Consider the following 15961-nt stretch of genomic DNA (forward strand, 5'->3'; position numbering starts at 1 on the left):
GATCTCCGGGTACTGGGATCACCAGCCCAATCGGAGTCGGTATGACATTCCGGATAGAACCAGCTTTGATTTCCCTCGATAGCGGTATTTTGAGGTAAGTAAATTAATCCTAATGACTGATTCCCCTTCAAGTATCTAAGTACGTGCATTCCCATTTGCCATGCAAATAGTGATGGTTTTGACAAATGCTGTGATAAAGCTCCAACCGCGTAAGCTATGTCGGGTCTTGTGCCTTGAGCAATGTACATTAAGCTACCAACTAAGCTGTTGTAAGGAAGTTTTGTTCGTTGAAATTCAATTAGATCATTATCGCTAGCCTTAATAATTTTAGTGCCGCCAGGGAGAGGAGTTGATGCAGGTTTGCTGTTTTCCGCATTGAATCTTTCTAGCACTGTTTGAATGAAACCAGGCTGACTTAATGAGTAACCACCTTCTTCAGTAGAATTTATCTCAATTCCCATGACACAGTGAGCTGGACCCAGATCCTCCATCCTCCATTTTTGTTTCAATAGACTCTTAACCTCTGCTATTTTATCGCCGGTAATAGCCATATCATCTACATGTAAATATATCAAAGTTTCTAGACCATCCTCATCCTTTCCATACCATAGACAAGCATCGTGTGGATTTTGGGTTAACCCCATGCTGATAAATTTTTCCTTAACCTTGTCACTCCAGCATCTCGCCGATTGCTTGAGGCCGTAAAGTGCCTTTTTTTAATTGTGCGACTTTTCCGTTTGCTCTTTCCGCATCATAACCTTCTGGTAACTCAAGATAAATTTGTTCCTTGAGGTCTCTGTTGAGGAAAGCAGCAATGGCGTCCATCTGCTCTATTGACCATCCTTTCCCAGCCGCAACTGCTACCAATATACGAAAAGAAGCCAATTGTCCAGTAGGAGCAAAAGTTTTGTTAAAATCAACGCCTTCAGTTTGAGTATACCCTTTAGCAACATATCTGGCCTTATGTTTTGACACACTACCGTCTGGATTAATTTATATTTAAAATGCCATCGGCCACCAACCACCGGAGCATCTTTTGGGCGGTCTACAATTTCCCAAACTCCCATATCCATGATATTTTGCATTTCTTTATCACAGGCAGCCCTCCATTTATCAGCATCAGGAGCTTTCATGGCCATTTTATAACTTTTTGGCTCGGCACGAGCTTTCATGGCTTCTCGGCACTGGTATACGCTCCAAGAACAATTTGAATAGGACATCTTTGGGACTATGCTACGCATTGGGAATGCCTCGATGAAGTTTGTTTTACCAGGAGTATATCGTTCAATGGGTTGTTTTGCTCTCTCTGATCGTCTTGGTTCCTTTGGGCCAGGTTGTTCAGCAGCAGGTAATTCAGGAACAGGTTGTTCAGCTTCTATGGGAAGGACTTCGTCCGCCGGAAGAGGATGGATCAAGGATGGGTCTATTTGATCATCATTTATTGTTTGCGGTTCTTTAATTGGACTTGGGTGGGTGGTTTCAATTATCAAATCATCGACATCGTCTATTGTGTCACGTTGATTTATTGAGTCAATAGGATATTCATTTAATGATTCTTTGTCGTCTGTTGGTTCAATAGGAAGATCCTCAATGAACATCCAATCAGGTCCATCCTCGGCATCCTTCATAAAAGGGAAAACAAGAGGTTGAAAAGTTACATCATGGCTGATATGAATCTTATTTGTTTCAAGGTCAAGGATTATAAAGTTGTGGTTGTTTTCTGTTGCTCCTAGGAGGACTCCTGTCCGCAACACAGGTTCAAATTTTCCTCCTCTAATCTCCTTTCTGATATGACGGTAAACTAGACAGCCAAAAGGTTGAAATCTTTTCATACTTGTCAGCCTATCGTTCCAGAGAGAGTGAGGTGTTGTTTGAAGGTTGAGCGAGGTTGTAATGGTACGATTCTGTAGCATTACAGCGTACGATACTGCATGGTACCAGTATTTGATTGGTACACACGACTGTACCATCAGGCATCTTGCTTTTGTATTGATGGTTCGGTTTGAACGTTCAGCCACGCTGTTTTCTTTGGGAGTGTGTGGCGACGTTACTCTGGTGACAATACCTAAATCCTCTAAGTATGGGGTGAGCAAGCCATTTATAAACTCTCCCCCTCCGTCAAATGAGAACATTTTTAATGTTTCTCCAGTCTGTCTCTCGGCAAAAATGATGTATCGCTTGAAACATTCGAAGACGGTTTCAGCGCTCTTATCTGGTAACCCAAAAGAAACTCGGTAGCTACTGTAGTCATCAGTGAAGAGGATATAGTACTCTTCACAACTCACAGATGAGGTTCTAATGATTCCACTTAGATCGACATGTACGTTTCCTAGGAATTTGTTTGCTCGTGGTCTAGTGGACAAAAATGGCAGACAATGGCTCTTTGCTAAGGGACAGACAGGACACTTGGTAATAATTTCAAAATCTTTTGAGGTAATAGTCTTAGGAAGTACATCTTTAAAATAACCCAACCCCCACATCCTTTTTAGATATTTCTCGCTTGGGTGACCTAAGGAATAGTGTAATTTCAGAATGGTGAGTTGATTTGTTTTTGAAATTGATGACTGGTGGGAACTAGGACTGACAGCTGACCGTAATGCCACATACATCATACTTCCTTCTCCAATGAACCTACCAATGAAAAGCTCTTTCTTTCCATGATCAATTCGAAAGTTTGGATCTTCGAGGACAGTTGTTACAGCTCCGGCTCTGAGTAGTCTTCCTCCAGCAATGAGGTTTCAGGATAATTCTGGAACATAAAGACAATCTTTTAATTTGATATTTTCTCCTTTTGAATTCAGTAAGTTAACATTTCCAATAGAGTGGATGTTGAGGGTAGTGCCGCCTCCAGCTAGGTTCAGCTTAGCTCCAGGGTCATGATTTTCCATCAAGGTAGCTGATTCAAAAAGTCCGGGGTCATGGAACATGTGATGTGAGGCGCCGGTATCGATTAGGGCAACTGAATCACAATGATCTCCTATGCATGACAATTGAGGTTGTGCTGAGCATGAGGAATTTCCGTCCAATTCCACACTGTAGCTGACTTCGCGATCTTCCAATCTTAGGTTGCTGAATGCCGATTGAAGATCCTCTGAATTAGGGAAGTCAGAATCCACGATATGTCGACTAGTTGCTCGATTTTCATGAGAACTGCTCTGACCGTGTCCTCTTCCTCGAAAACCTCCACAAAAACCACCTCGAGAACCACCGCGATTTCCTCCACGACCACCTCTTGGGTATTCAACCCACTCGCCAGCCTCTTGCTTCGATCGTTTCCAGCTCTATTTTACCAGCGTTATTAGGATGATGGTAACACTCTGATTGATCGTGCGGCTTGGTGGGGTGCTCTTGGCCCATACAACGGTTTCGGCTGCAAGTCTGCCATCTACCTGTTCAATTTCCTTGACTGGATTCTGATGTCTCGGCGATTCGGCTGGACTGTTGTCGGTTGGATGAGAACATCTTACGAGTCTGGTGAGTTTTCTTGAGCTCAGTTTTTAGATTTCTAAACTTCACATGCCCGGCATCCAGAAGGTCGCAGCCTTTCTCAGCCCACTCGCGGTTGAGTGATCTGACAAATTGACGTGCTTGCTCTTCTTCAGACATTTCCCCATTCGATCCAAGGTATGCATCTACTTTTGATCTAAAGATATCAATGTAATCGATTAAGTCTTTGGTGGATCCTTGAGATAAGTCAGTAATCTCACTACAGAGCATGAGTTTGACTGATTCCGAGTTGCTTATATGATAGTCTCGGATTGTCTTCCATAGAAGGGACGGTGAAGGTGTAGTCGACTTGATTCCGTTCTCAAATTTGGATATCATTGATATGAACCGGGTGGACTGCGTGGATTCGATACTAGCAAGAAGCCAGAAAAAAATAGCCTTCTTGGTTGCAAAAACAATCTCGGCATCGATCTGTCCTCCGGCATCTTCTGAATCGAGGTAGTGATCATATGAGGTTGCCATTAAACCGAAGCGTATTCCATCTGACCAAGCAGTGTAGTTGGAAGCAGTAAGTTTAGTACTTATCGCTATCTTACGGAGGATTGAGTTCATTTTGATGGATTGCCTCTGAGCAGGGGTATCGGTATCTATGGGGTCATTAGACGCCATTACTAGACTCGGATCTTGGCCAGCAGGGGTTACTGTATGAGATGATTGAGCTGTCTCCGCTGAGCTAGAATGGTCCGACTGGTCTTCGAGCTGAGAATTGGCGTTTGTCTTGTCGATCTCCTCTTGGAATGGAGCTGGAGTGGATGCGGGTGTGGGTAATTGGGATTCGTCTGAAGCACTCTCTCTTCCTGACATATGATTTTCGTTTTCTAAATCAATAACTAAGAGTCGAACTGACTCTCGCTACCATGAAAAGCGAAAAATCCGGGAAGAGGTACCTGAATATCCCGTGACAATTTCCTAGAGGTGAGCTCCTTCACCTCTCGTCACAATATCTACCTGATGGTACTAACCTATACAAAAACAGATTTAGAACAAAAGATCATAAAGGAAAATGAACAGTTAGATAAGACAAAAAGATTAAAAGATGAGTTCATAGTATTAAATCTAATCTGACCTGTAAGGTTGAATCAGGTCAAGGTATAAAAAGAGAAAAGGGATCAAAGTGCTCAGTCTTTGATCTAACTAGCGTTGTGACGGGTTCAGATGAAATAACAGTAAAGAAAACATTCATATTGATTAGTATAACACAAAAGAGAATAAGGAAATAGTGAAACTATATTGAGAAAGAGAAACTAAGGTGAAGAGATAAAATGAGGTGTGTGATAGTATAAAGGGGGTTGACTTACTCCTTTCCTTCCGTAGAATAACGGGTAAGGAAAAGAGCCTGTACGCGTATTGGGATTTGTTCAATTAAATATGAAAGATCATTAAGGTTAAGGTTGTAGTTTAATACTAAGAGTCATAGTTTAAACCAACCTAGATTACTTAGTGTGATTTCTATTACCTGTCACAACAGCTGAAACATATCACAAGAGAGATTAAGGTATATCTCAACAAGAGGGAGGGGTAAAGAATTACTGTTGACGCTTACCTGGGTAGGGGGTAATCTCTGGTGATTTTGCCCAAGATGGCGTAGGGCTGGTGTTGTCCACCGCTTTCCCTTTCCCCTTTTGCACTGGGGGAGCCCAGGAAGTCTTGGCGGCGGCGTCTGACCCAATGAGTGGTCCTTGTAAGATACCGGCTGCGTCGTCGATTAGGCCTTCTAACTTGTTGTCCTGAATTGGTTCCCCATCCACGTCATCGTCTCCTGTTGCACGGTTTCGTCTTGGAGGTTCTAGAGGTGGGCCTGGTAGTTGGCCAAGGGCTACCAATCGTGATCTTGTCAGCGTCAAGTGTGCCGCTCTTTGTGCGGCTTGTTGCATTGCTTTATCCATAGTTGGCAAGGAATAAAGTTCTTGATATGCGTGAGAGAAACCAAGATGACCACCTTTGATGGGGGTGTGAGAGACTTGACGGCTTGCTGACGGTAGTGATTGGTGAGGTGTGATGAAAGTTCGCACGCTCTAGTAGACAGAGTTTCCCACTGTAAAAAGCTCTGATCGTGCACACATTCACGTCTCACCTTTCACAGGTTGCGCAAGCCTGTCATGGACATGTGAACCACCTGTGTTATGGTAGTTATGTCTATGATGTTCTTGTCGAAATAAGGTGTGTAACTTCTCTTAGTATGAGTTGATGTTTTCCCTGGAAAGAACCACATCCCGCTTTCAAAAACGGCACCTTCCGGCATATCTTTGTTTTCAACCGACAAAACCGGGTTTGCTGAAGTTCCTATTTTGTTTGAAGGTCGGTTTATTGGTAAATTACCTAAAGTTTTTTAAATGTTTAAGTACTTCGCAGCTCCTAATCCATCACCTGTGACTGATAGTTCCATTGCTTTAGCAAATACTGAATCTTTATTTGTTAAATCTACACTAGCATCAAAACCTTCTTCTTCATCTGAGTTAATTGATATGGTTATACCTATTCAGATTCACAGTCTGATGTTTAAAATTATGTAATTTATATTTATTTTGATAGTTATTTCAACTATCCTGCTTACCATGTTTTTCTTGAGTAGGTACATCTCCTAAAATCGACAAATAATCTGGATTTACTAAAGATTTATCTCTTCTTTTATCTTTCTCTTTTGATCCATTCGATTTATTAATACTTGATAAACTTTCCCAGTTGTCTTCTTTATCTAATTACGAAGCATGGCAGACCATTTCAGATATAATTCCAATTAATGTTATCAACAAGAACTTTGACTTACTCAAACTTTCATTAGTTGGTAGCTTCTCAAGTTCCTTTATGGGAGCTCCTTGAGATTGAGATTGGGATTGATTGATACCAGCACCTATAGTAACTAGATCCCCTTGGTCTTGATTTGCGCCAGAACTATTGGCTCTTGCTGAGTTCCCTTGGTTTGACATAGATGATTCGATACCAGGATCTTTTGAGAGAACCCCTTGGTTCAATTTTGATAGTTTAATGCCGAGATTACCAGATGCATCTCCTTGGCTTTGTTTCAACATATTTACAACCAATCCATCTTCTTTGTTTGTAGTCTTTCCTCTTCGGTTAGTTGACATCTCCTGAAGTAATTAATAATTTTATGTTTTAGTAGAACAATTAAATCAAGTAGAAACTGATCTATAATTTGATCAGTCTTTCAGAGACAATAGATTTAGATTAATCAGAGCAGAACAGTTTATGAGAAGAGAAAACTGGAGAAGCGTGAGGAATCAACGGAAATGTTCCTCTCTGGAATCAAAGATGATGGAGGATGTTGAGGAGGGGAAAGAGAGGTCTTGAGGTCTTTAATATATCCTAGGCATCTAAGGCTTCAGCTTTGGAAGGGAAAGACATGTCATGCATGTTGTTCCATTCGAGGCACGGTTTCTGGTTGCTTACCAAACCACAGCTACTAAAGGATCCGTTTGCTCAGTGCCGAGAGAAGCTGAATTCTGCTACGTGAAGGTCTCGCTGCCCGGATGCGGGCATGGACAGGAGTAACCTCCCTCGTGCCTTGTACGGGTACTTGTTAGTGTTGCTACGGTTATTTCACAGGAAGAGATGTCCTTACTGGGATGAGCGCTTTAATGGTGAGGAAATAAGTAGCATTTTGTCTGATATTGTCTTAAAATGTGATGAAGTGTTCACATGCCTTCAGATAGGTGATCAGATGGGTATAATAAAACAGTGTGTTCATAGTGCTTCTTGTGATGTTATGAAGTACTTGATGGAAACAAGGAATTTGCTAAAGGATAGGAACAGACTTCAAGGTTGGGCCTTGAAACAATGCTGAGCAAGCAACACAACTCTAAGCTAAAAAGCATGTTGCCTGTATAGTAGCTACATGAGCTATCCAAAAAACTGTTGATCAAGATACGCAACTTATAGAGCTACACTATCAAGGATAACGTAACTTGCTTAGAATCACACAGCTATCTCAATCTGATAGCGTGGCTACAACAGCTACGTTATTGTTACTTTAGCTAAATGGTACATCAAAATCATGTCCCTGAAACACTTTAGAATTTTACTATGTAGGCATAGTGTATATTAATGAGATATAGTTGGATAAGATTGAAACTGAGTAGGGGTAATGAGAAACAAAAGTGAACAAAAAATCATAAGAAGTTCTTCACGGATATACATTCATCTATATACTTAAAGAAATGTTCTTCCCGACCATCCCTATACCTCAGCCTTCATTACGCTCTCCGTGGCCCTTTCCCTATACAAATTCCGCTACAACCTATACTGGACCCTTTACCATCCCTTTAAAATCACAACTTGAGGCAACCATTCCCAATTCCACCTGACCATGAGCCCCTAATTAAGTGGCTACCTGTGGCTACCAACCCTGAGCTCTCACATCCCCGCTTCAAACCTAACTTCACTTCACGCTCCGGGAGTTCGGTGCTGCCTCTCATTTTTGACCTCCCATCACACCATACCGTTTACCTCACCATCAACTCCGCGCGTGAGTAGGCCAACCCAAGGACCTTACTTCATCATTGCTTACTAGACTCAACCTGACGACACCCTCAAACCACGGCAATGCCAGGTTCATCCAACCTTCCCAATGACAACCTTGGCATCTAAATTGCTTAATCAGATAATCATTAACAGCCACCTATCGTTCCCAGACTGCCAAGCCATTGCTGTTAAGCACACGTCTACTCGCGCCATTGCTGTCTCACTTCGCGGACTGCCAAGCATTTCACTTGATATTTGCTCTGAGCTAAATCATACCACTCTCAATTGAATGCAATTCACTTACAACTCATTTGCCCTCATCCTAAATTTCCTTCGACCTACAGTTGTGTAGCGCACATAACCATTTCAACCTAACACCATCGTTCATACACAATGTCCAAGACAAGCAACAAGCTATCACCTAACACTCCTGTTAAGAAGTCGCACTCCTTCCTGGTGTCCAGCATGTTCGAAGTCTCCGAGACAATGTGTAACTGATTATTGTTAACCTCTGTTCGGAAGTGCTCATGTAGTTCAATGCCTTCACACTAACGTCATTGAATATCATTATTAAATGCATCACCAAGACCTAATTCACTTCCAGATTTGTTTCAAAACCCACATTTATCATCTTACCTGACCAAGTTAACCTTTTATAGATTGTCCGCAACTCACTCAAGAAGTTTTCTTCAAATTTCTTACATCACGCAAAAATTTAAAAACACTCAATCAGCTTTTCAAAGTTTACAGTCTTCAGTCTTCTAAACCGTTAGAGTCTAGGCGGACTTTAAATCTTTTTGATCATTTGGCAAACCGTTTGAATTTTTGATTACGTTTACTTATTATCCAAGATATTTTGTTTTACTTGATATACTGGCCAACTTGGCTGTTTTGATTCAACTCGATAGATTACATTTTGATCGATGTCATATCAAATCTAATTTGATTAAATCATTTTGTTCATTAAAACATATCATCATCACACATATTAACAGAGGACCGCCAATTTGAACAAAACTCAAAAAAACTACTCTGTCCGCCATTTCACTTGAGGCTCACGTCCAAAACCCAAGTTTAATACATCACTCACTCTGCATCTGAAATCCAAATCATCGATTGAACCTGAATCAATCAAATCAGCATCGAGATCAAGATCACAACCAGACAAACTCGATTCATATTAGAAACTGTGATCAATGATTTGTCAGTGTTGGAATCAATAAATCAGTAAGATCAAATTCCAATTCACCGGCAGCCATCATCCAATCTCATCATTGTAGTCGCATCAAGTCACTTCATATCAAAAACCAACAATAACAAACTAGGATTACACCATGAACAATCAAATCATCAATCAAGAATCTATGCAATTAGAATCTCATGTTCAAGCTACTTATTTCAATCTCTTAAACTCTACAATCCAATCAAATCATCATCAAATTGAAACATTCATACTATCATTAATTCATTGTCAAATCGTTTTACTTTTGGAGTTACTTTTGGGATCTGGTCATCAAAAGAAAGATGAAATGGAGTTTACCAAATTTCAAGCCAAACTTTAACTTGATGGTAAGTCAGATTGTCACTTTATTAAACTCTTCCAATCTACTAAACCGATCATACGCTTCAAATCAATTTTAGCTACTATGTCCTTTAATTCTCTTTCATAGTGTGTTTCAGAGATCCATAGCCAAAACTTGTAATATCACTGTTGTGCATCCATCTGAAGTTGTTCAAGCAGCCAAAATATGGGCTCTAATCTTGAACTCATTGCTTGTGCTTATGCTGTAGATGTGTAAGGAGATCATGTGATAATTTGAGTAGTGAAAAACTCGATTTGTATCTGATAGATCCCATGTTGTGAAAAATATTCCTGTTATTGGGCGGTCAAAATGCTCTCTGGTGGTTGAGAACCCACATCAATATTTTCAATAAGCTTTATGTCTTGCAGGAACCTTCTCACTTTGACCTAATTTCCGATTTCTCCACTCAAATTTTCAACAATTCATATATTTCCTTCTTCCGAGTTTTGTTGGAAGTGGATAGTAAAGGTTGATATTGTTTGTCGATATAATAGTTTCATCGCCTCCCTGGTTGTGAACCTGGGTTTTGGATGTCACTAGCCTGTGGCCAAGCTGTTGTATTGGTACTGAAGGATGGGAGGATGGGGTTATGGAGAGGAAAGAGGGCATTTTTTTAGGTGGGATTATTAAGGACGGTATCAGAACATCTGGAAGCCCTGTGGGTACGGACTTGAGAAGAATTGAGAGTCCATGGCTGTGAGTATCCGCCTTGGTACGCCTGGCGCACGGGCCTCTAGCCCGTAAATTTTTTCTGGATTTTTCATCCTTTATGCAACACACTGTACATACTTTGAATCATGGTAGTGAAGACCTACAGTGGACTACAAACCAAGCCCAAGCAGGTCCAGGGTCCCAAAGGTGATGGCAAACTGCCAACTGAGTACTGTCCCAGTCCAGTGCTAGAGGGTGGCTGGCCACCCAATTCCAGAGGGTGGCTGGCCACCCAGTACCTTGTCAACTTTACTGAATTCATCACCTAGAGGGACCATCTCAACTAGCCACATATGCGGTGAGACAGCTCTCTCTATGGTTATTGAGGTCAGACTGCCTCGGCTAGATGAACATATATTGGTGGCTGCTGAGAACGTTTGCTCTGGGCCAGCCAAGGAACCTGAGCATGCCAGGTAATCACAAGCCATGGGAGCTAAGATTGGAAAACAACCTTGGTTCATCCATACAAAACAAACACCAGAGGTGTTTATATTGATCAGTAAGAGATTACATATTGAATATAAGAAAATAGACTTACCAACCACCAACGCAGAGCTTCGTCTGGATCGCTAAGATCATCATCGCCTGTTTCATACAAAAAACAGCTTGAAAGTAGTCTTTGACTTGAGAATCATCACCCAAATTCTTGGCTTCCTCTCCTTTGTCACTGTACGGATTGTATATTGCTGAAGTTGATGAAGCTGAGGGTATACCTGACTGGCCAGATGGACTGATGGTTGTCTTCATTTGAGTTGATTGTACTTGATATTCTTTGAAAATCTTGTCGAAACTCAACTTGACTTTGATGTAGGAGGGTGACGTCTTCTTGAAAAACTTCTAAAAGAACTTGAGTCAAAAAGCCGGGTGAAGGATTGTGGCCATCACCAGCATTTCACAAGCAGCAGCTTCATCCAAGTAAACTTGCCACTTTGAAATCATGGCTGCAAGCATTGGATAGAGTGCGTTGCTAGTTTCCATGGTTGCTTCACGCGCTACCAACTGCCTCTTCAGCTTAACATATTTAGGAATCACCATTGCACCTGTAGCCTTATTACCTTCCATCTGTTTTGTGATTGTCAAAAACGGCTGAAAAGTGACATACATAACCGTTAGTTGAAGTTGATGTGATGACATGAAACTGGAAGTAGATATCAGTGAGACTACTTACTTCAAGTTCCAAGTTGAGTTCTTGGATTGACACCCATTCCAAAGGAGTTATTCTCAATGTGTGAAAGTAGCCATAGGGTTTACCATTCTTTTGCAGTTGACAATGTTTCTTGTGTACACGCTCAAAATCTTCCTTTACAAGCTGGTTGATCACCTTAAATGAAAAGAAATAAAGATTAGCTTCTGTTGAACAACAACAGATAACATGATAAAATACAATTCAAAGTTTCAAACATCTTACCTGACATGCTAGCCATGCTTTATGCCGGCTGAGGTATTTACTGTTCCATTGTATACCATATCTGGCAATGAGTGAAGCAAGTGTTAATTCTTGCGCTTTCATGATCCTGTTGTATTCAGTGCGCCAAGACAAAGGACAAGTGATGCGCCAAATGACAAAGTCAAGCCGAGATAAGAAGATGACAATGATGGAATCAGTTTAACTTTGGACAATAAAGATAAGATGAAATATGACAGATGTACAGAGACTTACCTTTTATAAGATGTAGTGGAGCTTATTTGCCTCTCTTTGGTGAGTTGGAGACACTGTGTTGTCCAGTTCAATCAGTGGATTTGCAGCTTCCTCTTTATTGGCGGCATCCCAGTCTGCCTCATCATCAACTGGCGGATTTCAAATACTAGCAGCACATTGATTGATTGAATCATCCTCAAGTTCATCTTCATCTACCTCCTGAAGGTTGTGTTTGGTGTACAACAAGACATCTTCTGTAGGTGAGGTGGAAACATTGGGAACTTCTAAAACAGGTCCATTGCCAGCATGAGGATTGACGGAATCTTTGTCTTCTTTGGCTAGAGTTGTGCAAACCGTATGAAAGCCTCCTCTGATTGCTATTTTGATCTTGCGCGGTGGAGGGGTCTTGAGATTGAGAGCAGCCAAACCTGCACCAATGACTAGTGCAAGCTTGTGGCAAAAACAAAACGTGTGCATCTTGACTGGGACCTAGAGATAGTTGGTATTGGAGCCACAATGGCCAAGGAACTGCTGATGCATCTCCTTGGCCATCATTTTGTTATTGGAACCCAAATCAGTTGTTAATTGGCTGAGCAAGTGAATACCAAAAGATTCAAGACATCAGGATCAAGCTTGAGTTGGACCGAGATGAAGAGATTGCTTATCTTCTCAAGAAAATCATTCTTCATGAGGACGTTGGCACACGGTTTGCCCAACCACACTCCTTGGTGTTCCCATGCAACAACCTTCAGAGTCAGGTGCAGAGATATACTTCCAAGAGGGATCAATGTAGTTAACTGTGGCACATATGAATCCATGTCAAATACCTTTTGAGGTCCAGACATTGTGTTGCATACAAAACTTAGATCTCAAGCCCCATAAAAATAAAACCAACACACATCATTATAAGATACCTTAACAAACCTTTAGCTCATTGATAACTTGTGACTTAAGGGACAAATTAAGTTGCTTGGCTTCTTGTGCAGCCCATTGCCTACCATAAAGTTTTGCCTTGGGTCTTAAATATTGAACACAAGCACACAACCAAGGATCCGCAATGCATGACCAAGGCAAGGATTGGCGGAGAAGCCAAATACCCATGCCTTGGTTGAAGGTGAGATTGTCAAACTTACTGCCCTTTGTTGTGGTGATGAAAGCGTCAAGCGGTTCAGTAGCTTTCTTGCGATCAGCTTCTTCTCAAGCAAGGACCTTGGCAGATGATGGAGGGACATAGAGTCCACAGGCTTGAGCTCTGAGCCTCCCAGCGCAGCCAACGGTTGAGCAACTTACTTGTGTTGATCCTGCTTGGTCCGCTTTCAGGTTACCGGTTGGATTGGTGAAGCTGACTTGTACTGGATGATCTACATCACTAGCAGTGCACCACAGGCAGGGGTAACCAAGAGGTCATTCTGTTTTATCCTGCCAAATCAAAAGAGATAAATATATCAATACAAAAGAAAACAAAAGATATAACTAAAAAAAGTGATGTACAAAACATAGCAGGAACAGAGAATGAAATTCTGGCTTACATCTTTGGGCTTATTATGAAAATGCGCGCCATAGTATGCCAGTAGAGCCTTTTGATTTTTGTTTTCTTCTACATCAATGTGTTTGCGTTTGGAAACCTGTTGGTTTTCTTCATCGGAGTCTACTTGCATTGTTTTCATGGTGATGTGTCTAGAAGAGGATACCTTCAATAAATAAGTCTGTCATTGAAATAATGGAATCATGAAGACTGAAAGATCACTTACCGTTGGATTTGGTATGGTATCTTTCCTCTTAGTCTTATGCTTGCTCAACTTATCCACTTCAGGAGAATCTGAAGACTCATTATCACTGATAACTGTTGGTTGTGTTGGTTGTTCTTTCAAAGCTGGGTGTGGGGTTAGGTTGACGGAAATTCTTCAAGGGCCATCAGGACATAGGGATGACATTCCTGGGTTGATGACTGGTTGGTGTAGTCTTTCAGATCAACTATGACAAGGGGTGGCTTGTATTTGAGGAGTCTGAGATGAAGACAAAAAGTCAATTTGAGACTGGCTACTAGGGATGACAGATAGTTCAATGAAGATGTACTGGAAAATCTGGGTGAACAGGCCAACAAATAGAGGCGGAACTGGGTTGATCATTTTGGAGAGTTTGTTAGAGTTGTGGTCAATAAGAAGAGAATCAGGTGGACGGGAGGAAAATTGAGAGGAGAGAGCCTGAGCCTGAGCATGAGGTCATCAGAGGAATAAAAAGTAAATCAAGGAAGAATCAACGTCAGAATGATTGGCAGATGAGGAAAACAGACCATGAAAAAATCTCATCTCAGACTTACTTTTGTCATTGATCTTGAAGAATCTCCCTGCATTGCAAGTTTCCTGATTGGATTTTGATTAGTGCGTTGTGTCGTAATCAGTGGCTGAATGGGGTGCTGGTTGATGGATTGGGGTCATCGAGCAAGAGATACGCAGCTGGATTGTTCATAGCTGGTCTGGTGGGATTGGGCTCCCTGTGTATTGCGCAACCAAGCTAAAGTAGCTCTATTTGGGGCTGTTGTGTGGCTGCTGAGAAAACTCAAGCTATCTGGGTCTGTTAGCTTAGCAGGGCAAAAAAGACCGCTACGGGGTTATGGGAGCGTGACTGTTCTGGTGCCCTGTGCGCTATCGGATAACACACAGTGTAGAGTTTTGTTATCATTAAGTTAACACTATCTGCTGCGGTGCTTGCTCAGCATTGCTTGAAAATATGTGCAAATAGTTACTACAGAGCCCTGGGCTTGCATACATTGGGTATTGGCAGAAGGTTTGCAGCGGTGTGTGTCACTGCACTAGGTAGATTAGCTATAGAGTGTTTAATACAATTACTTTCCGAATTGGGACACAAAACGCTTTACAGTGACAACAACTTGGTTTTCATCAAATGCTCAAATGTAAATGTGGGAGAGGATTTTAGTCATCTATATCTAATAGAAAGGACACTTAAGGCTTATCACAATAGTCTCAAGGGTACAGTGTTTGAAGGTATAATACTCAAGTATGAGCTCACCTATGATTCACTGATACCAATGAAAAGGAAGATGTATTTTGGTATTGGTGCTGACAGTAAGAAAGCAGTTGTAAAAGGCATGGCTAGTAAGCGCAAAGATCATCCCAATATATCAAGGGAAGTTTCAATGCATGTATGCAATAAGATATGCAAAATTGAAAACCAGATTGAAATTATTAAAGTGCTGACGGAATACTGTTATAACATATATTGTAAGGTAACCAATGGGCATTGGGACCCTGATGAGTCAATGCTAGAAAACAAGGAAGGGAATGCTCTGGTCTGGAGGTAAAAAGCTGTTAATGGTACATTTTTATCAATAGAAAAGGATAAGTTCAGCAACAGCCTTCATGTACCAGTGTCTCATAAGTGGCTTTTAAAGTTGATTTTGAATTCTGTGTCTCCCATGATGGTTGGTTGTGGCTTAATGACTTTTGAGAGAATGGCTGAAATGTATAGGGAGAACTGTGATGACCTAGCACAATAATATAAAAAATAAGTGTATACATTAGAAACATCCCATATTGAACCATTAATATCCAATCATTGAACATAAATATCTATTATACCGGTTTGGCTACTACTTTCTTGAACTTTTTCTTGTAATTTGAGACATTCAATTTGATTTAATAAACCAAGATGTCACTGTCCTTAAATATTCTCTGAATAAACTTACTAACTTTATCTAATGGAAGGCATTGATCTACGCAAAGACTACCAAAGGAACAATGTGTCCTACAACAAGATTCTGAAGACAAATGACTGGAGAAAGGAAGCATTCATTGGGGGAAATGTGATATGTTTATGCTTAGACATACTATGCTAACGTACACAGACAACACTTATGCCTGCTCTAACAAGGTGCACCAAAATCTTTGACCAGAAACTGCTTTTGCCACTAACTTTGATACCCTCCACATTCCCAGAAGCTTCCATCCTATATACGGTCTTTAGGAGTGTGGAAGATGCACCACCAGATGCATTTACATTGCATGTGTTAAATAAGAGACTT

General features: G+C 41.1%; 3 protein-coding genes across 3 annotated transcripts; all 3 read right to left on the reverse strand.

The window, feature by feature from the left end:
* Nucleotides 1-3393: 3393 nt before the first annotated feature.
* On the reverse strand, nucleotides 3394-4311 carry MELLADRAFT_103661 (uncharacterized protein; the record flags this gene model as incomplete). Its single annotated transcript, XM_007406477.1, has 1 exon — nucleotides 3394-4311. One exon carries the CDS (start codon nucleotides 4309-4311, stop codon nucleotides 3394-3396), a length of 918 nt encoding a protein of 305 aa, XP_007406539.1.
* Nucleotides 4312-5033: 722 nt separating this feature from the next.
* On the reverse strand, nucleotides 5034-5393 carry MELLADRAFT_94601 (uncharacterized protein; the record flags this gene model as incomplete). The annotated part of the gene is made up of 1 exon (XM_007406476.1): nucleotides 5034-5393. One exon carries the CDS (start codon nucleotides 5391-5393, stop codon nucleotides 5034-5036), a length of 360 nt encoding a protein of 119 aa, XP_007406538.1.
* A 443-nt stretch (nucleotides 5394-5836) lies between these two features.
* MELLADRAFT_103662 (uncharacterized protein) lies at nucleotides 5837-6593 on the reverse strand (the record flags this gene model as incomplete). Its single annotated transcript, XM_007406475.1, has 3 exons — nucleotides 5837-5982; nucleotides 6062-6202; nucleotides 6275-6593. 3 exons carry the CDS (start codon nucleotides 6591-6593, stop codon nucleotides 5837-5839), a joined length of 606 nt encoding a protein of 201 aa, XP_007406537.1.
* Nucleotides 6594-15961: the final 9368 nt, after the last annotated feature.

Source organism: Melampsora larici-populina (genome assembly GCF_000204055.1).
Source record: "Melampsora larici-populina 98AG31 unplaced genomic scaffold MELLAscaffold_6, whole genome shotgun sequence".
Lineage (NCBI taxonomy): Eukaryota > Fungi > Basidiomycota > Pucciniomycetes > Pucciniales > Melampsoraceae > Melampsora > Melampsora laricis-populina.